General features: G+C 43.9%; 1 protein-coding gene, 4 non-coding genes and 1 pseudogene across 9 annotated transcripts in view; all 6 read left to right on the forward strand.

The window, feature by feature from the left end:
• Positions 1-1,638: 1,638 nt before the first annotated feature.
• On the forward strand, positions 1,639-1,802 carry LOC115866419 (U1 spliceosomal RNA). Its single transcript, XR_004044655.1, has one exon. It is a non-coding gene; the product is annotated as a U1 spliceosomal RNA (small nuclear RNA).
• An 872-nt stretch (positions 1,803-2,674) lies between these two features.
• On the forward strand, positions 2,675-2,838 carry LOC115866407 (U1 spliceosomal RNA). Its single transcript, XR_004044645.2, has one exon. It is a non-coding gene; the product is annotated as a U1 spliceosomal RNA (small nuclear RNA).
• Positions 2,839-7,361: 4,523 nt separating this feature from the next.
• The window catches only part of TEX14 (testis expressed 14, intercellular bridge forming factor), an 80,257-nt gene continuing 67,167 nt past the window's right edge, over positions 7,362-20,451 (forward strand). For all 5 annotated transcript variants that reach the window (XM_060290827.1, XM_060290829.1, XM_060290832.1 and 2 more), the window contains exon 1: positions 7,362-7,497. In XM_060290827.1, the coding sequence (XP_060146810.1) occupies positions 7,362-7,497 (136 nt within the window). The remainder of the gene's footprint in view (positions 7,498-20,451) is intronic.
• Positions 15,354-15,544, forward strand: LOC115866408 (small nucleolar RNA U3; annotated as a pseudogene).
• Positions 17,283-17,496, forward strand: LOC115850900 (small nucleolar RNA U3). The gene has a single exon (XR_004038530.2). It is a non-coding gene; the product is annotated as a small nucleolar RNA U3 (small nucleolar RNA).
• LOC115850743 (small nucleolar RNA U3) lies at positions 20,146-20,355 on the forward strand. Its single transcript, XR_004038482.1, has one exon. It is a non-coding gene; the product is annotated as a small nucleolar RNA U3 (small nucleolar RNA).

Genomic DNA, 20,451 nt, shown 5'->3' on the forward strand with positions numbered 1-20,451 from the left:
TGTGTAGTATAATTGTATTAAAAATATATATGCGTAGAGAATTGGAGTTACCATATATAATATCAAAGTGTTAACAGTGGTAATTTCGTAGTGGGAATGTGGTTAATTTTAATATTTAAAAAACACTTTTCTGTCTTTTCCTAATTACCTGCAAGGAAAATTTCATCGCTATTTTAATAATTAAAAATACCATCCAAAATGCAAAACAAAGCACTTAAAAAATCATATGGACTAAGGGAAATAACTACCAAAGGGTTGCAAAAATATGCCACCCCAAAATGTGTCACTTTAGCATAAGGATTATTTTGAGCTAAAAGCACTGAAAAACAGCAAGTATGTAAGAAGAGTGGTCTGACCTCCTTTTGTCTTCCTAGAAGCAGGAGGTAAAACTCCCAACTGAAAGATGTTTTCCCTAACCCAGGGGAAAGAAACATTGCAGAGAAGGGGGACAAAGCCGAGATTTCTGTACAAACAGGTCTTGTTAAAATAATTATCTTCCTTTAGCCTCCCCATATATGTTAGTTACTTTTCCACAGTTGTCACTCGTTGTTCAACTTAATATAAAAACATTCAGATTTCCACTTCTTTGGGCCTTCGTTTCCTTATGAGGGCTCCTGTACACTTCTGTTAAATAAATATGTATGCTTTTATCCTGGTAAACCGTCTATGCCAGTGTAATTTTCAGGCTGGGCCGGAGACCCTAACAGAGGAGAGGTAAAGTTTTGCCTCCCGCACACCACCAAGTCCTTGACGCCCTAGTTGATGCAGAGTTGTTTTGCCCAGAGAGCCTAGCCAGCAAGGGCAGAAAGGAAAACAGTGTGTCATGTATTTTCGCTGTCCAAAAAGAACAGAGGAGCGCTCGCTTTGTTACCAAATCCAGGCCAGGTGCTGCTTATCTTTGCGCCGAGCATGCAGAGGTTTGAATCTTGCTGAAGTCGGATTTGCGTCCCCAACCGCACGGACACCTGTCCAGGAGCGGAATGGCCTGGGTCGGGTGAGGGGCTCGAGGCTGCGTTTGACCCGCGTTCTCCTGTTCAGCTCCCACAGAAATCTTGTGAAGTAGGCAGGCAGTAGTATTCCCACTTTACACTTTTGGGAAATGGAGGTTGAGAGAGACTTGAGGGTATGACCTAGTCCCATAGTGGAGCAGCGAGTCAGGCTCGCAGAACCGACAGTGCGGCCCTCTTCCTCTGAGGGCCGCGCGCCCCCGGCCGCCCGCAACTGCCCTGCCCGCCCCTGCGGCGCAGTACTAGGACGTGTGACAAATCTACGCCGTAATTTTTGCGTATGCCTGCCAAGACAAGGAATTGAACAATCTTTTCAGCTACACTTGTCGATGATCGTCTTTGGGGTCGGCACGAGGCATAGCTAGAGCGAACTGACCGCTTCTCCAAAAGGAGTGACGTTGAGTGACAAGAGGCGGGGATATGTAGATGAGGGGCGCGTCGCCTGCTGGTTGGATTTCGTTCTTCGCTGGGCAGAATTTCCGCTGAACGTTCAAAGGATGTATCCTGGTCAGTGTCATATGAATAATCCTGCAGTTTCCAACCAAAGGCCTAAAGAACTTGGAATATAATTGACCATAAGTGTATTGTGTGCTGAGTTCGAGGGTGAGGTGCCAGGGAGTGATTACAATTCATACTTACCTGGCAGGGGAGATACCATGATCACGAAGGTGGTTTTCCCAGGGCGAGGCTTATCCATTGCACTCCGGATGTGCTGACCCCTGCGATTTCCCCAAATGTGGGAAACTCGACTGCATAATTTGTGGTAGTGGGGGACTGCGTTCGCGCTCTCCCCTGATATGAAATGTTGAAATGAAAGTATTTGTCTTTCGTTATGTCATTAGTGAGTTAGCGGTTTTTATTGTTGCTTTAATTTTTTTTAGACTAGGTTTGCCCTAATAATAATTTTAATATTTTTTGTTTTCTGGGCTTAACCGTACGTCAGTTGTTTTTATTTCTTTTTTAAGGTATTTTTAAACTTACGTTTCTTTGTTTGATGAGGGAGTTCGTCGCGTTGCGTTTGCAGTGAGTTACTGTAAGCTTTAGGGACTTAAAACAGTCGAAGTTCTTTTACTTTAGACGTTCGAGATTTAGGAGGTGATTCCCTTGTTTTTTGCCGGCAAGTCCGTTTGCGGCTTTTTTCTGCTGTCTTTGGAAGCTCGCTGCTTAGCACCTTCTGTTGATATCTGTGTCTTCTGTGTAAGGGTTTCTGATTACATTGGTGGTTTCTAGGTAATTCGCTATGCTGTTGCCCCACCTAATTTCAAAGCTTTAATTACATCTGTAAAATCTGTTGTGACACAAAAGGAAGTAATATTTACAGGTTGCGAAGACTAGGATGTAGACAGGGCGGACGGAGGGTTTTTCATTATTTAGCCTACCACATCAACAAAACCCGGGATAGGTTTGTCCCGCGCAGAAGAATGACGTCATTAAAAGTGCTTGGAGTATGTAAATGAGCGCAGTGTCTGCTGGTCTTGCTCACATTGTACATACATTTATTATTATTTTGCAAGTTTTCCGGTATACGAAATGTTTTTGTCAGGGTTTTTATAGTTTGGAGAAGTTTTTATTCGTAAGTGAGGGTCTAGAGCTTGCGTGAAGTGAGTGACCGTAAGTGTCAAATGTTTCGTATCTGAGGGTGAGGTGCCAGGCAGCTGAAGCAACTCATACTTACCTGGCAGGGGAGATACCATGATCACGAAGGTGGTTTTCCCAGGGCGAGGCTTATCCATTGCACTCCGGATGTGCTGACCCCTGCGATTTCCCCAAATGTGGGAAACTCGACTGCATAATTTGTGATAGTGGGGGACTGCGTTCGCGCTTTCCTCTGGTAAACTTAGTTTAAAAATAGAAATTTCGGTGATTTTAATTATCTCAGTAGAGTGTGATAACTGCGTTTAATGTTTTTGTTTTGTTAGAAGGCGGTTTTGGGGTGGTTTCCATGGTTTTGGTGTTTTCAGAGGGAAACTTCTCTAAAAAATATCCCGAGTTTCTGGGACAACTGTGAGAGTTAAGAATTGTATGGATGTTGTAGAACCAAGAACTTTAAAATTTTGTTTTTGATTCGCAGTTGTGCCATGATGTTTGTTAATTCAGCGTTTATCGTTCTTGCAGAATGCTGGCGTCCATCGAGGGGAAAACGACCAAATTTACGACAGTGAAATGTGTAGGGGGAATTTAGAGTGAAGTTACCTCACTATGTACTCGACAGACGGCATTTTTAAAGAGTGGGATGATTGAAGAAGAAAAGAGAGTAAGACTAAAAACATTCAGGGAGTGGTTGTTAGCATGTAAATGATTAGTTCAGTCGAAGGCCAGATTCTCAGGAACGTGCATGTTCTCCAGCTTTAGGGGAAAAAAGTAGAAAACGTATGAAACTGAAGCGGGTCTGCGGTTTTAAACTTACCTGTATTATTTTAAACATTTTATGTCAAAATGTAGTCATCATGTGTTGGTGTAAATGCAATTAAATAAAAAGTTTTAAAAGGTTGAAAAACATAAAAATGACTATTACTAAATAATAAAGCAAGTATTGGTGAAAATCTGGAAAAATTGGGACACTTTTTCAGTGCTGGTGATAATGTAAATGGTCCAGCTACTATAGCAAACAGTGTCGACTAAAAAATTATTCACAGCCTACCCAGAACTTGAGAGTTTGTTTTATTTGGCGAGGATTTTTAGGACTTAAAGCTTGGGAGGCAGCATCTCAAGTAACCCTGAGAGAACTGCTCCGAGGAAGTGAGGGGGCCAGCCAGGATATATGAGTTTTGCAACAGAGCGTAGATAGTCTGAACGTCAGAAGATTGTTGTTAATTAAAGAAAACCAGATATCTTAAGGTGAGGAATTTAGCGCTTTTCTGTGTATGGGAAGATGCAAGAGTCTGGGCTCACCGAAATCATTCCTCTGATGTGCCCCTCAGCTATCTGGGGCCAGTATCCTGTGTTTTCATATCCTGAGTTTCCTCAGGGTTCACCCTACGGAGTGACTGCAGTCTGATGGCTGCTAGGTGGCAGGTATTCTTTTCTTTCCTGAGTTCCCTCAGGGCTCACTAGCTCACCGTCGGCGGCGGCTGCTATCACGACTGTGACATCCTTTGTTTACTGATATGGCAGGCAGTATTCCATTTCTCAACAGTATGGCCATTCCTGAAAAAATTAATCCAACAATTCTACTTCTGGGTATATACCCTAAATAATTGAAAACAGGGATTTAAAGAGATATTGGAACACTCATATTCATAGCAGCATTATTCACAATAGCCAAAGGTGGAATCAACCCGTGTCCATCAATGGATTAATGGATAAACAAAATGGGGTGTATATACATAGTGGGAAATTATTCAGCCTTAAAAAAGGAAGGATATTCTGAAATATGCTACAACATGGATGAATCTTGAGGACATAGTGAAATACGTGGGTCACAAAAGGACAAATAAATGTTTCCACTTACGTGAAGCACCAAGTGTAGTCAAATTCATAGACACAGAAAGTAAATTAGTGGTTGCCAGGGCCTGAGAGAGGGGAGAGGGAGAAAATGCAGAGTTAGTATCTAATGGGGTATGGAGAGATGGATGGTAGTGACTGTAGTACGACAGTGTGAATATATTCATGCCACTGAACACTTTAAATTTGTTTAAAGTGGTAAATACTATGTATGTGTGTGTGTGTGTGTATATATATATATATATATTTTTTTTTTTTTTTTTTTTTTGCCGTACGCGGGCCTCTCACTGTTGTGGTCTCTCCCGTTGCGGAGCACAGGCTCCGGACGCGCAGGCTCAGCGGCCATGGCTCACGGGCCCAGCCACTCCGCAGCATGTGGGATCTTCCCGGACGGGGGCACGAACCCGTGTCCCCTGCATCGGCAGGCGCACTCCCAACCACTGCGCCACCAGGGAAGCCCAATACTGTGTATATTTTTACCACAATAAAATAAAGAAGGAATAAAGGCAGTGTTACATACAGGCGAACATTCCAGTGTGACAGAGCCTGAAAATGCACATTGGATTTGTCCAGGTGTAAGAAGATACTGGGGGACTTCCCTGGTCGTCCAGTGGTTAAGAGTCCTCCTTCCAATGCAGGGGACGTGGGTTTGATCCCTGGTTGGGGAACTAAGATCCCACATGCCGCGGGGCCACTAAGCCCATACGGAACAACGAATAACCCTCACACCACAACTAAGACCCGACGCAGCCAAATAAATAAATATTTTTTTAGAAAGAAGAAGATATTGGGGGCTTTGGCCAGCAGCCCACTGTCAGGGGTATGGGGGAGAATAACACACTAGCAGACCATTCCAGCTGAATGGATGAATGAAGTGGAGATAGTAACTGTAGACTCCCCTTTCAGGAATATTTTCCACTTTTTTTTTTAGTAGATTATTTCAATTGGTGATAAGCACTTTTTATTTTTTTAATATTTATTTAAAATATTAAACTTTTTCCTTTATAATTATTAAAACGACCCGTGCCTTTACTAAACTAAAATAAAACTATATGCATATTCATATGCCATATCTAGCTATTATTAGTGTATTAGTTTGCTAGGACTGCCATAACAAAATACTACAGACTGGATGGATTAAACTACAGAAATTTACTTTCTGAAGGTTCTGGAGGCTAGAAGTCCAAGATCAAGGTGCCGATAGGGCCGGGTTCTTCTGAAGCTTCTCTCCTTGGTTTGCAGATGGCCACTCTCTTGCTGCCTATTCACATGGTTGTTCCTCTGTGCAAGTGCCCTGGGTGTCTCCTTCTTCTTATAAGGACACCAATTGTATTGGATTATGGCCTCATTCTAACAGCCTCATTTTAACTTAATCACCTCTTCAAAGACTTTATCTATGTAAATCAAATAGAAATATGCTACTCCTTTTTAATGCCTGGAAATAGTAGGGAGGCAGAAAGGGGGGTGGGGTGGGGAAGGAAAGTTATAAAAGCTTCAGCTCATACTTAAACCAAACAATATTTTCTGAGTCGCTTTGCTTAACAATGTTGTGATTACTAGGATGCTATAGGCACTGACATGGCTAGTAACAAATACAGAGAAAATAAAGTTAAAACACTCAAGTTATTAGCATTTCCACATTTTATCAGTAGTTAAATTAAGAGGGAGTTACTTCTCAGTAACCTAAAAGCCTCTTGGCTGGGGAAGACCCACAGAATGTGTCAACCTTTCTGGTGTTTGTTTCACTTTACCTCATATCCCACCCTCTGTGTCTCTCCATGGAGCACTCAGTTATGCCCCTGATATGCACGCTTGTTGATTCATGCAAATGGGGCTTCCTCCTCTTATCCACTGTCTGGGGAATACCAGCCTGGTGCCACTTGTCTGCCCTGCTAGACCAAGCATTGTGATGACAGTGATCCTATTTTAGGTGACTTACACAGTACCTGTCACCTGTGAGACACATGGTAGGTATACCACAATCACTGGTCAGGTGTGGATGCTACACCTGTGGAAAGTTTAAACTTCTTTGCATGGTTCTTGTGTGCACAGTAGCAGCTAACAGCTACTGAGAGCTCCTTGGTGCCAGGCAGAGTTCTAAGCACTTTACAGAGTTCTAAGATTTTATTTAACGTCTCAGCAGCTCTCTGGTTATTATTACCCCCATTTACAGATGAGGAAATTGAGGCCCATCAGTTATATAATTTCTCCAAGGTCACACAGTTAGGGAGGTGACAGAGCCAGGACGAGAACTTCAGAGTCTGAACGGGGAACCCAACACACATACTATCTACTTTCCTACATAAATGACTGCATTTGTATACTAGCCGTTCAAAGTTAATACCTTCCGGGAATTCCCTGGCAGTCCAATGGTTAGGACTCCGTGCTTTCACTCCCGAGGGTGTGGGTTCAATCCCTGGTCGGGGAACTAAGATCCCGCAAGCCGCAAAAAACAAAACAAAAAAATCCCACAAAGTTAATACTCTCCTAATTGTCTTAATGACGCAACAAATACATGTATTTCTGATTTTAATTTTTGGTAGTCGTCACTTTTTCACTTCAAGGAATTGATGATAAATATGTTGAGTTCTTCAATTTCAACAGTAACATTGAGAATAAACTTTAATCTTGTAGAATTTATTTTTACATTTTTTGGCCATGCCACGCGGCATGTGGGATCTTAGTTCCCTGACCAGGGATCAAACCCGGGCCCCTGGCAGTGGAAGCGCAGAGTCTTAACCACTGGACCACCAGGGAAGTCCCTAATCTTGTAGAATTTCAGTAATTGTCCCCTAATGCTGTTCATTATCAATGAAAATGGACAAGAAGTGAAAGAAATGTGAAAGAATCGACATTTTTTTCCTTGCATTTCTGATTCAGTTAGAGCATGTTGCTTTCTTTTGAAACAGGATGTCTCGGGCCGTTCATCTTCCAGTCCCCTGTCCTGTTCAACTTGGTTCGTTAAGAAATGACTCCTTGGAAGCACAGCTTCACGAGTATGTCAAACAGGGGAACTATGTGAAAGTGAAGAAGATTCTTAAGAAAGGTAGGCACCGTATTGAAATGGCAGATGTGACTTGATTCACATCACTGAATAACATCAGAAGGAAAACCAGGTACATCATAAAACTGTGAGTTCTTGGGGAAACTGGAAGTTAAGTTTAGAGATGAGATGTTCTTTACCAGTGCAGTCAGATTGTTCAGTAGCGGTCTTAAATTGGTGGAGGCTGTTTTGTTTTGTTATGTGCTAAGGAACCATAAAGTCTTCCAACCATTAGGCTCCTGAGGGTTTCTCCTCAGGCCCCAGCCACCCACCTTGGATTCTGCCTGATTCCCTTTTCTCCTTCAAATCTACTCTGCCCAGTAAGTCTTCTGAGGCCTATGGTGGAGAGAAGGCCAGTTTTCACAGCTCTCTTCTTCCTTGCTCTTTAGAGGCACTTGGTACTTTTGTTTTCAGGGTGTTTTGGGTTTGTTTCTGTTTTTTGCTGTAGGCTACAGGCACCTCAGCCTGTAGAGCAGACAGAAATAAGAAACATAGCTCAGGCAATCTTCGAAAGAACAAACAAACAAACACAAAAAAACATACACAAACAAAACCTCTGCTGGTATTTGCCCCTGATCTAGAGATCCAGACCTGCTTTTTCTAAAATAACCAGAAGACCTGTGAGATTCCCCCTCTTCCTCCTTAGTATTAAAGGGAAGGCTTATAAGGCTTCTCTCAGCTGGTTTGTGGAACAGTCAGGGTGACCTAATTTTTCTACAGTGTTTCTCTATTTGCCTCAACAGTATTCCTGAGGACTTCCAGAAAGGTAACACCAGTTTTGTTTTGTTTTTAATGTTTATTTATTTATTTATTTTGCCTGCGCCGGGTCTTAGTTGCAGCATGCGGGCTCTTAGTTGTGGCATGCATGCAGGATCTAGTTCCCTGACCAGAGATTGAACCCGGGCCCCCTGCATTGGGAGCGTGGAGTCTTACCCACTGGACCACCAGGGAAGTCCCGTAACACCAGTTTTTGTAGGACCCAACTACCCCAAAAATACTTCTCTCAAAAACTTTTCAGGTGCTTCTGGGGTCTTCCCTGGCAGTCCAATGGTTAAGACTCCGTGCTTCCAATGCAGGGGGCACAGGTTCTATCCCTGGTCAGGGAAATAAGATCCCACATGCTGTGCAGTGTGGGCCAAAAAAAAAAGATCTCAAGGGTTTCCATGTACCACCCCTAGAATCTATAGATGAAGTGGCTGATGGTGAACTCAATTTATTCGAAAGTTTCTGTTTTCTACCCCCTCAAAGATTTTGCACTTTACCTCATAACACATTCATGTTTTAATATAAAAATTGATGTTCAAGATAGGTATGCTATGACTTCTAGTGTCTGTCTATCCACATCCTCCAGTATCAGAAGCAGAGTTCTAGGACATTTTTTATCTCCTAGACATCTCCTGAATGTTCTGCATCTTCAAATTCTTTTTTTTAAAACTCTTTTTTTTGAGGTACAGTTAATATACAATATTATGTAAGTTTCAGGTGTACAACATAGTGATTCACAATTTTTAAAAGTTATACTCCACTTATAGTTATTATAAGCTATTGGCTATATTCCCTGTGTTGTACGATATACCCTTGTAGCTTACTTATTTTATACATTGTAGTTTGTACCTCTTAACCCCCTACCCCTGTTCTGCTCCTCCTCACTTCCTTCTCCCCACTGGTAAGGACTAGTTTGTTCTCTATATCTGTGAGTCTTCTTTGTCAGATTCACTAGTTTGTTTTATTTTTAGCTTCCACATATAAGTGATATCATACAATACTTGTCTTTCTCTGACTTAATGCATCTTCAAATTTTTGACATTAAACTAGAGCAGGGGATGAGGTTGACAGGTATAACTGGATATGAAGCAGGACTTTATCTGTGCCTGGAAATTTCGTCTAAATCCTCAGAGTGAAGAACAAGGGGTGATAAATGCCCCCACAGTCTAAAGCAAGGCTTCTTAGGAGATGGCCAAAATGATCTTGGACCTTCAACTCCATCACCCACGTCAGGCCTATCTAAGAGAAGGTGATGGGGTAGCGGTGGGAGTGTCAGTGGAAAGATTGTTTCAAAGGCATTCACAGGAATAGAATGCTGTGGCTTTTCCCTCTTTTCCAGCCTCAAGCCTAGTAAGAGGCCATTCAGGTGAACCTCATGGAGAGAGTTGTGATGTGTGATGCCTACAAGCAGGAGAGTTGGGAGCCTATGGCCCAGCCTGCTGAACAACAGAAACATGCCAGCCCACCCCAGCTGCCACCAAGGTAGCATGAATAGAACCTGGCATGTTACCTGGAATTTAGGGGTCAGGAGGACTGCCATCTGCCTCCTACCTGGAGCAGTTCTTGTTGGCTGGATGAGCATAAGAGATCAGCTTCTGGAGTAGCCATACTTTCATCAGTTGTGGGGTAGGTGGACTCTATGCAGAGTAGCTGAGCCATCTAAACGGACCTCACCTATGAAGAAAGGAAGAATCCCAACAGAGAGGCTGGAGATGTAGCAAGAAGTCAGCAGAAATGAAAACCAGGACTACATTGAGGTATCATCTCACACTGGTCAGAATGGCTGTCATCAAAAAGTCTACAAACAATAAATGCTGGAGAGGCTGTGGAGAAAACGGAACCCTTCTACACTGTTGGTGAGAATGAAAATTGGTACAACCATTATGGAGAACAGTATGGAGGTTTCTTAAAAAACTAAAAATAGGGCTTCCCTGGTGGCACAGTGGTTGAGAGTCCGCCTGCCGATGCAGGGGACACGGGTTCATGCCCCGGTCCGGGAAGATCCCACATGCCGCGGAGCGGCTGGGCCCGTGAGCCATGGCCGCTGAGCCTGCGCATCCGGAGCCTGTGCTCCGCAACGGGAGAGGCCACAACAGTGAGAGGCCCGCGTACTGAAAAAAAAAAAATCTAAAAATAGAACTACCATATACCACTCTTAGGCATATATCTGGAGAAAACTCTAATTCAAAAAGATACATGCACCCCAGTGTTCATAGCAGCACTATTTATAATAGCCAAAACATGGAAGCAACCTAAATGTCCATCAACAGATGAATGGATAAAGAAGATGTAGTACTTATAACTGGTGGAATATTACTCAGACATAACAAAGAATGAATTAATGCCATTTGCATCAACATGGATGGACCTAGAGATTATCATACTAAGTGAAGTAGGTCAGACAGAGAAAGACAAATACCATATGATATCGCTTATATGTGGAATCTTAAAAAATGATAACGAATGAACTTACAAAACAGAAAGAGAGTCACAGACGTAGAAAACAAACTTTTGGTTATCAGCGTGTAAAGGGGACGGGAGGGATAAATTTGGAGATTGGGATTAACATACACACACTACTATATATAAAACAGATAACTAATAAGGACCTACTATGTAGCATAGGGGACTCTACTCAGTACTCTATAATGACCTATATGGGAAAAGAATCTAAAAAAGAGTGGATATATGTATATGTATAACTGATTCACTTAGCTGTACAGCAGAAACTAACACAACATTGTAAATCAACTATACTCCAATAAAAATTAAAAAAAAAAAAAGAAGTCAGCAGGAGAGGGCAATGGCCTGCATTAGGGCGGTGTGCAGTAGAGTGGAGATACCTGAAGGACCCACTAACCCCTCCCACAAAAGAGCAGGCATTAGGACAAAGCCACAGGCAACAAAGAGCATCAGCTAAATACAAAGGCCTTTGCCGCTTGTCATCTCATTGGTTCTCTCCCTGCTTCAGCTCTGGAGTTGTCAGAAACAGCCTTGAGATCAGAGGAGTGGAAGAGCAAGGAAGAGGTTTTGATTTCAGAAGGACTGGGCAATTTATTACCTGAAATGAGACTGTGCTTTGACTGCCTCAGCGTGACTGAAAGAGCATGCAATCTGCCTGAGGTGCCTCTCAGGAGAGGGGCTGCGAGAACTAACTGACAGTGTCCTTGAGGGTAGTAGAGGAGAAGTTGTTTCCTGATCGCATCCTGCTTAGTTCATCCCACTCAGAAGACCAGATACTACAGATTATATGAGTTCTAAAACCCAAAGGATGAGTTCCAGAACCTCAGACCAGACTTCATTCATTTTTTTATTACATGTATATTAATTGAGCCTCGGGGTTAGAGCAGCCAAGGAAAGATGTACAGCCCTGCCTTCCAGAGAGTATAATCCAGCAGAAGAAACAGACATGAGTCGGTAATTGCAGTCCTGAGAAGGGCAGGAGGCGAAGGAACACAAAAGGTACATCTCAGCCTCATCTGGGAGGTAATCAAGGGAAAATTCCAAGAGAAAGTGATATTTAGGCTTGGGCCCTAAAGAAGAAACGTTGACGGGAAAGAAGTAAAAGGTAAAAGTTGGAGGCAAGGGAGGTTTAAAGGGATGCAAAGGCTCTGAGGATAGAAAAGAGAAGTGTGTGGATCACTTGAGTTGGAGGAAAAGGCAAAGTGGTGGGAGAGAGTGGTATGGGGGTGAAGCTGGCAAGGTAATCTGAAACCACACCAGGCCTCGTGGGCTGTTGGAAGGATGTTGGTAATAGGTGCCTCCGTATTTAGGATGGTTACAGCTTCCTGGTGAATCGACCCTATTATCATTATGAGATGTCCCTTCGTAGCTCTGGTAATACTCGTTGTCTTGAAGTCTACTTCTTCTGCTGTACAGCCGCTTCAGACTCCTTATGCTTACTATTTATGGAATATCTTTAGAGTTAACATATGTCTTCTGTAGAGAGCACAGCGTTGGGATTTGTGCTTTAAAATCCATTCTGATACTCTCTGCCTTTTAACTGGAGGGTTTAGTCCATTAACATTTTATGTAATTATTAATATGGTTTATAACAAAGAACACAATTCAGGAACAGCCAGATGAAAGAGATTTAGGGCAAGGCATGGTGTGTGTGTGAGCGCTTGGAGCTTCCATGCCCTCTTGGGGTACACCACCCTTCCAGCACTTCAGTCAGTTTACCAACCTGGAAGTTCTCCAGACCTGATCAGTTAGGGGTTTTATGGAGGTTTCATTATTTAGGCATGATTGATTTGGCCATTGGTGACTGATCTCAATCTTCAGCCCCTCTCTCCTGCTGGAGGTGGGACAAGGTTTGAAGTGGAGGGTTGTGGCAGAGCTGAAAGTCCCAACCCTCTAATCATGAATTGGTCTTGGTCTTTCTGGTGACCAGCCCATCCTGAAGCTATCCCAGAACCCCTCAGCCGAGAGTCATCTCATCAGCATCCCAGAGACGCTTATCACTCCTAACGCTAAGGAAATTCCAAGGGTTGTAGGAGCTCTTGTGCCAGATACCTGAGAGTAGAGTTCTATTTCTAAATGGTTGCTCTGGCTGCGGAAAGCTCTGAGGTATGTGAGGAGAGGGAGAAAAGAGTCGAATGACTTGTTTTTGGTTTGAGCAACTGGGTTGAATGTGGTGTCATTGCCAGAAAGAGGAATAGGTTTGGGAAAGAAGCTATTGGCAGTCAGTCTGGACCAGCTGAGTTAGACACCTGTGATTCAGCTAAGTGGAATATCAAATAGAAGCTGGGTATATGAGCCAGCAGCCCAGAAGAGATCTGTCTGCATATCCATGTTTTGAAACCAAGGATGATCAAGCGAAGAGGGCTGAAAACCCTGCTGGCAGGAATCTCACTGTTTTACAGACAGGGTGCCCTTGTTGGGGCAGGAGTAGAGAAAAAAGGAGGGGAAAACCAGGTGGTTCCCAACAGTTATGTCAGTTACCAGGTTGAGGGAAAGAACAATACATACATTGATTCATCATGCATTCAGTTAGTCTGCATTTGTTGGGCATCTACTATGGCTGGCAAGGGACTGCAGATGCAAAGATAAATATGACCTGGTTCCTGCTTTTAAAGACCTCACAGTTGAGTAGGGGAAAATAAATGCATTTATAACACAGTGAGCTATGTAGAGGCACTTACAAGGATAATTAGGGACACAAAGCACATAATGGTCACTGTTAGCTGGGAAAGTGAGGGAAGGCATCTGGAGAAGGTGACGAGAGCTGAGAATCTGCTCATAGGAGGCCAAGGGATGGCATGGATGGTGAGGGATCCACAGAAAGGGTGGAGAAACACAGAGTGGAAAAGTCTTAGATAAGGAAGGGCCCAGACCAAAGACAAGGGGCCCTTGGGTGAAAGTGACTGGAAGGCACTTTATAACTCTTTAAGACATAAGGAACCTGCTCTGACCCCAAGGAGATGTGTCCCAGAACTTTTTGCCCCAACACTGTCCGTTTCCCTGAAGGGATTTAATTCAGAGCATTTGGCTGTCTCTAAGGAGATTCTATTAGAAGTGGTTAGATGAGATGAACCTGAGAGTCACGTTAGTCATGTCACTATGATGCAATAAAAATGTGGTTGATTCAGGAAACCACGTGTATGTCCATGCAGTACTGTGCTTTCTGGCATGCTGGAGGACGTCAGAAGCATCTTTGCAACAGGAAGTTAAATGATGAAAACAGTTACCCACCATCGTATATCAGGTGTGTTCTTTGAGGAGAAGCTGGGACCAACTTTTTTTTTTTAATAAATTTTTTTATTTTATTGTTATTTATTTTTGGCTGTGTTGGGTCTTCGTTGCTTTGCTGTGCGCAGGCTTTCTCTAGTTGTGGCGAGCGGGGGCTACACATTGTTGTGGTGTGCTGGCTTCTCTTTGTGCTAGCTTCTCTTGTTGCAGAGCACAGGCTCTAGGCGTGCAGACTTCAGTAGTTGTGGCATGAGGGCTCAGCAGTTGTGGCTCATGGGCTCTAGTGTGCAGGCTCAGTAGTTGTGGCACACGGGCTTAGTTGCTCCGCGGCATGTGGGATCTTCCTGGACCAGGGCTTGACCCGTGTCCCCTGCATTGGCAGGTGGATTCTTAACCACTGCGCCACCAGGGAAGTCCCTGGGACCAACTTTTGCCACAAGTAAATGGGTCGGCTTCCTCTGAGATTTGGAAGCCAGGAAGATCATTCATTCAAGGCTGAACTTTGAGGGATGGTGTATTTAGTGCTTTTTAAAAAAATTTTTTGCCACTGCGTGGGATCTTAGTTCCCCGACCAGGGATCGAACCCCAGCCCACTGCCGTGAAAGCGGGGAGTCCTAACCACTGGACCACCAGGGAATTCCCTTTAGTGCTTTCTTAGAGAAATGAATTCAATTGGAGACTAGAACTCCTGATGGAAACACCTTGGCTTTCCAGAAAGAACCCAGACTTGATCCAGTGCCAAATGTACCTAGTACCTACCTGTGGTTCACTTGAGGACCTGTGTGACGGATGCTCTAGCCAGCATGTATGAGAATGGGGAAATAATCACACCCTTTTCCTTCACTTGTTTAGAGGATGAAGTGAGACAATGGGTTAAAATGCCTATCATGGAGAAGGCACTCATAAACCACCATGGGTACCTTCGTTATTATGCGGGATTACACTAGTTCTGTGTCCCTCTTTTGTCCTTCTTCCCCCAACTCTCTTTTTCAAGGCAAAGGAAACCTGGTCTCTCCAAGTCAGCGGATTTCTCCAGCAGGCAAGAGGCAGTCCAGAGGGATCGGTGGCGGGAAGCTCGTTTGCTTAGCCTACAGAGGGGCGACGCGACCCGTCCTGGACCCGGGGGACGGGGTAATAGCAGCCTTGGGTAGGAGTCATGCGCGCAGCGCGTGATTGCCTGCCAGGAAGCCGTATGTTGATGAGGCCTGTTGCTGCTTTGAAGTGTTTCTGGAAGGTTTACGGGCGAAAATGGTGTTTTGAACTTTGCCCTTTCACGGAGTAGTTATGGGATATAAGATAAAAAATGTTTCTCCGGGGGTGAGGGACTTGACAAAACTGTCGCCATCAGTAAAAGGTGGGCGGCTGCCACGTACCCAGCAGGGACTTCGATGTCCAGATTAAGGTTGTAGATATAAAGCTAATTTTTGTGGTTTGTTGTTAGATAAAGTTTGAAGGCCATGTTAGAACACCCGAAGCCGTGGAGATGTAGTGTTTTATTCTGAGCGTGAAGGCGGCCCCTGGTGTTGTTTTTACAGTTACTACTACATGTTGATGATCGGTCTTGTTCTTAAGAAGAGAACGCTCATTGAGCGGTTTTGTTTGTAATTCTGTTCCGCTAAAGAACAATCAGAGTGCTTTTTTTTTTTACACTTATAGCGGTTTAGCTATGTAGGTTGTTTCTAACCAAGTTAGGTTTCTTTTTTTCCTTACTCACCATGTGGTTTCAAAGTTCAAGCTTTAGAAATATCGTTAAAGCAAGTACAGTAGTCGAGCACTCCCTTCCGCCATTGTGAGGCAGCCCCTCCTTTAGAAGAGAAATCCCTGTCTCTTCCCAGTCTTCCCTGTAGCAGCACCATCCATTGAGTTGTTCCAGGCACAAACCAACATGTCAGCCTTTGAAACCTCCTTCCCTGACACCCCACCCCACCTCCTGCAGCAAGGCCACCAGTGAGTCCCATCCTGTCAGCTCAACTTCCGGAACAGCCCACGTTTCTCCTTCTTCCTTGCCGAGCCCAAATGCGAGCCACCGTGCTGTCTCCTACAGACACGGTGGCAGTGGCCTCACAAGTGGTCTCCACAGCTTCAGACCTCCCAGTGGCTTCCCTTCACACTTAAAATCCAGGCTCCCCAGGCCTTGCCTGGAAAATCCGCAGATACCTGCCTGCCTGCCTGCACCTGCCCCCTCCCTCCTGCCCTGTGTTCTCCAGCTGTCTTCAGTTGCTGAAACACACAACCTTGTTCCTTTCCTTGGGTCTTTGCCTTCCATTCGTTGTTTTCTCTGCTTAAATGCAACCTCCAAAGAGAGGCCTTCCCTGAGCACCCAGATCTAAAGTAGCCACCAAGTCCCTCTCTGTCTCGACACTTAAAATCCTCTGCGTGCCTCATCCTCTGGTCCTCTTGGGTGTTTGTCGTCAGCTCTCTCCCTCACTAGAATGTAAGCTTTTTGTGAGTAGGGGCCTCTGTTTGCCCAGTGCCTAGAGTGTCTTTATTTTACAACATGGAAAACTGGGATGATGGTTAAGGTGACACCTACCAGCTCGGCTGTTTAACAGACCTCAGGCAAGTTACCTAGCCTTTCTGTGCCTCAGTTCCCCTGTCCATAAAACTGGCATATACTTGTATTGATCTCATAGTTAAAGCGCTTAGAACGATGACCGGTGCCTGTCAAGCTCACGATAAATGGTAGCTAGTATTGTCGTAGCTGGCACTCAGGTATTTGTGGAGGGAAGAAATGATGTCAGATGCAGCAACCAGGTGTCTTTTAAAAACTCAGAAAGTGTGAACAGGTAGTACGGTCATGTGGTAAAAAGCCAAAAGGTTCTGCCTTCCGGCGCTGGTTCTCAGCCACTCAGTCCCCCTGTCCCTGCCTCAGTCACGGTGACCTCTTACCAGAGTTTGAAAGTCAAACCTGTAGGACAGCTTTGAATGAAACAGCTAAGATAATATATATCTTACATATATCTTATTGCTCAATGGAATCAGCTAGGTTCTCACTAGCAAAGGCAACGACCCACCCTTTCCTTTATAGCTTTTCAGGGGCGAGGTGGTTTTACCAGATCTGTGGAGGGAACGCCTCCTGGGCTTTAAAGACGCGGGTTGTCATTGGCTGTCATTCAGTATTATGTTAATTAAGTGTGGCTGTTTTAAAACTTGTTATATTACATTTCCAGTTAAAATGTTAAAATGAGTTGGTAAGTGATAGCATTTGAAAGATTGTATTGGAAGAGCTCTTTCTCTTTTTTCCAGTAGACTTAGGAACGGGGAAACGATCTCGCCGTCAGTGTAAAGTGTGCGGCTCCCACAGACCCAGCAGTGACTTGCGAGCTATGGTCAAGACTATACTTTCAGGGATCATTTCTATAGTTCGTTACTAGAGAAGTTTCTCTGAACGTGTAGAGCACCCGAACCCACGAGGAGGAGACGCAGTGTTCTCTCCTGAGCGTGAAGCTGGCTCTTGGCGTTGTTTTTGCAGCTGTCACTAGCCATTGATGATCGTTCTTCTCTTCCTTAGGGAGAGAAAGAGGGAGAGAGCGCCGTCTGAGTGGGTTCGTTTGTAGTTGTGTCTCGTTAAAGAACAGTGGGGGTGGTTTTTTTTCGTGTTTCTCTTTCTTGTTTGCTTCACTTTTTGTGTCTCGCGATAGTCCGTAGGTAGCTAGGGTTTGGGGTGGCTTACCGTGTGATTTTTCAGTCAGTGTTCAAGTTCTGCTGCTTACCTTGCTGTTTCTGGGTTCTCCGGTTTTGTTTCTTGTTCATCTTTGTTGTATTTCTGACTTGTAGGAGGGAGTTCCTTATTCCTTAATTGTAATCTATGAAGGTGGTTTTGCTCCTTGTCAGTCAAGTCCCTTGCGTTTATCTCATATCCTTTTTCTCCAATCATTTGTTGATTAAGGGTATTTTTTTCACTCTATTTGTTTTTTAGAAATTTTTGATGATGAATATTCTAGACTTCAAGGGGACACATTATAAGTTTCCGTTTCCTCCATCTTTTAGGGTTATTTCCAAGATTAAACGACGTGATCCAAGTTAGGGGGTTAGTACATGGCCTGGAAGTATTAAAGTACTGTAGAAATGATAGCTTTTTCTTTTTCAAAGAAAAGCGTAGCCCGCCGTGAAGTGATGGTTTTTGTTGGTAGGGGTTGGGGGTGTATAACCTTTCGTATTCAGGTGGCAAGTGATTTTTTCACAAATATAGCCTACGGGAATTTCCTGGTGGTTAGGTGTTTTCACCGCCAGGGCTCTGGTTCAGTCCCTGGTCAGGGAACTAAGATCCGGAAAGCTGCCTAGCGGGGCCAAAAAAGACCAAAAATGAAAGTGAACTTTAAACAGACCTGCTGATTAACAATAAAGGTGATAACAATTAAAAGTTTAAAAAAAATTCAGTAAAAATGTACAGAATTACCACATTTCGGGAATCCCTCCGGCTCCCCCAAAACACCAGAATACCACAAAACTACAGTTTTTGTTACTTTATTCAAAAAAAAATTTTTTTTTTTAATTCATCTTTGGCTGCGTTGGGTCTTCGTTGCTGAGCAAGGGCTTCCCCTGGTTGTGGCGAGCGGGGGCTACTCTTCGTTGCGGTGCGCGGGCTTCTCACTGCGTGGCTTCTCTTGTTGCGGAGCACGGGTTCTAGGCACGCAGGCTTCAGTAGTTGTGACTCGCGGGCCCTAGAGCGCATGCTCAGTAGTTGTGGCACACGGGCTTAGTTGCTCTCCAGCATGTGAGATCCTTCCAGGCCAGGGCTCGAAGCTGGGCCCGCCTGATTCTTAACCACTGCGCCACCAGGGAAGCCCTATATATATTTTTTTTAAATGAAGAGAAGTGCTTCAAAATACACCTCTTTGTTCCACACTTAAGATTGGCCCGGTACATTATTTTGAGAGAAATACTTACCCAGGTGAGCCCAATATGCACCCCTCACATCCACACTCACGTGAGTAACCAGCAGAATGTCTCAAAAGGCTCAAATCGAAATTTAGGATCTTAAAAGGTTAAAAGAAGATCTTTTATTATTATTTAAATATTATCTAAATATTTAAATATTATTTAAATTTTGTTGTTATATTTATCATTATTATTTAAATATAGTAATATTTAAATAATAAATCTTATTAAAATAAAATAATCTCACCCACAGGCACCGCCTGTAGTATTTAAGATTTGAAAACTAATCTGAGGCACCTGAGCACACCTTTGTCTTAAATTAGTCCCGGCAGTGTTGTTAGTGTTTTTAGAAACAGAAAGGCAGTAGGTTCTGATTGTCTGTCTGTCTGTCTGTCTGTCTGTAATAGGTCAATTAAGAACTGTAAGTCTTAGTATCCCTTTTCCTTTTTTTTTTTGGCCAAGCCATGCAGCATGCGGGATCTTAGTTCCCGAATCAAGGATCAAACCCACGCCCCCTGCAATGGAAGTGTGGAGCCTTAACCACTGGACCTCGACGGAAATCCCTAAGTCTTAGTTCCTTAAAGGAAAAAACAAAACAAACAAACAAACAAAACCTCTTAAGAGTGTTCAGAATTTTTTAAAGTTGTGTATGAAATGACAGTGTAACTGAACAGGACCCTATGGGACCTTTTGCTGGCAACGCCAAGGTCTTGAGTCCAAAATTGTTACCGAGCCAAACTTGGATCCGCTTGCCCGCCTGCAGTAAAGCCAATCTACTGACACCAGCTTGTGGTGAAGGCAAGTGCAGCATTTAGTGCGGGGAACCAAGCAAGGAGTCCAGGTAGCCAGTGCTTAAAAGGCCTGAACTCCTTGCTTGGCGCCCTGCAGTAAACTGCTGCACCGTCTATCACCACAGCCAAGTGTCAGTCAATTGGCTTTACTGTGTGTGAGCAAGTAGACCCAAGTTTGGCTCAGTAACAACAGTTTGAAAATCATTTATATGATATTCCTGGGAGTTCCCTGACGGTCCAGTGGTTAGGACTCAGCGCTTTCACTGCCAAGGGCCCGGGTTCAGTGCCTGGTCAGGGAACTTAGATTCTGTAAGCTGCACGGTGTGATCAAAAAAAAAGGGAAAGGAAGAGAGGAAGGAGAGAGAGAGAGAGAGGAAGAAAGGAAGAAAAGAAAGCAAGCAAGAAAGAAAAGAAAATCATTTAATATGATATTTCTGAAACGAGGGGAATGTGGAAAAATGTCACCATCCATAAAAAGTATGTGGCTGCCACGGACCCAGCAGAGTTGTGGGGTTAAAGCCATTATTATGGTTTTAGGAGTTATTTCTATAGGTTGTTACTGGACGAGGTTCCAAGGTTCCTGTGTAGAGTCCTCGAAGTCCACGAGGAGGCGGGTTCTCCTCTGAGTGTGAAGCCAGCTCTTGGTATTGCTTCTGTAACTGCCTTTTGCCTTTGATGACTGTTCTTTTCCTCTGGAGGAGTAAGTAGAGGGAGGGAACACCATCTCAGTGGTTTCTTCTTATGTTACTGTCTCAGAATGTAGATGATTGGTTTCCGCTAGGGGGCCGTTTTCTGTATTTGTTTTTCACGTGTTCCAGGTGCACAACGC

This window comes from Globicephala melas, chromosome 20, assembly GCF_963455315.2.
Source record: "Globicephala melas chromosome 20, mGloMel1.2, whole genome shotgun sequence".
NCBI classification, from domain to species: Eukaryota; Metazoa; Chordata; class Mammalia; order Artiodactyla; family Delphinidae; genus Globicephala; species Globicephala melas.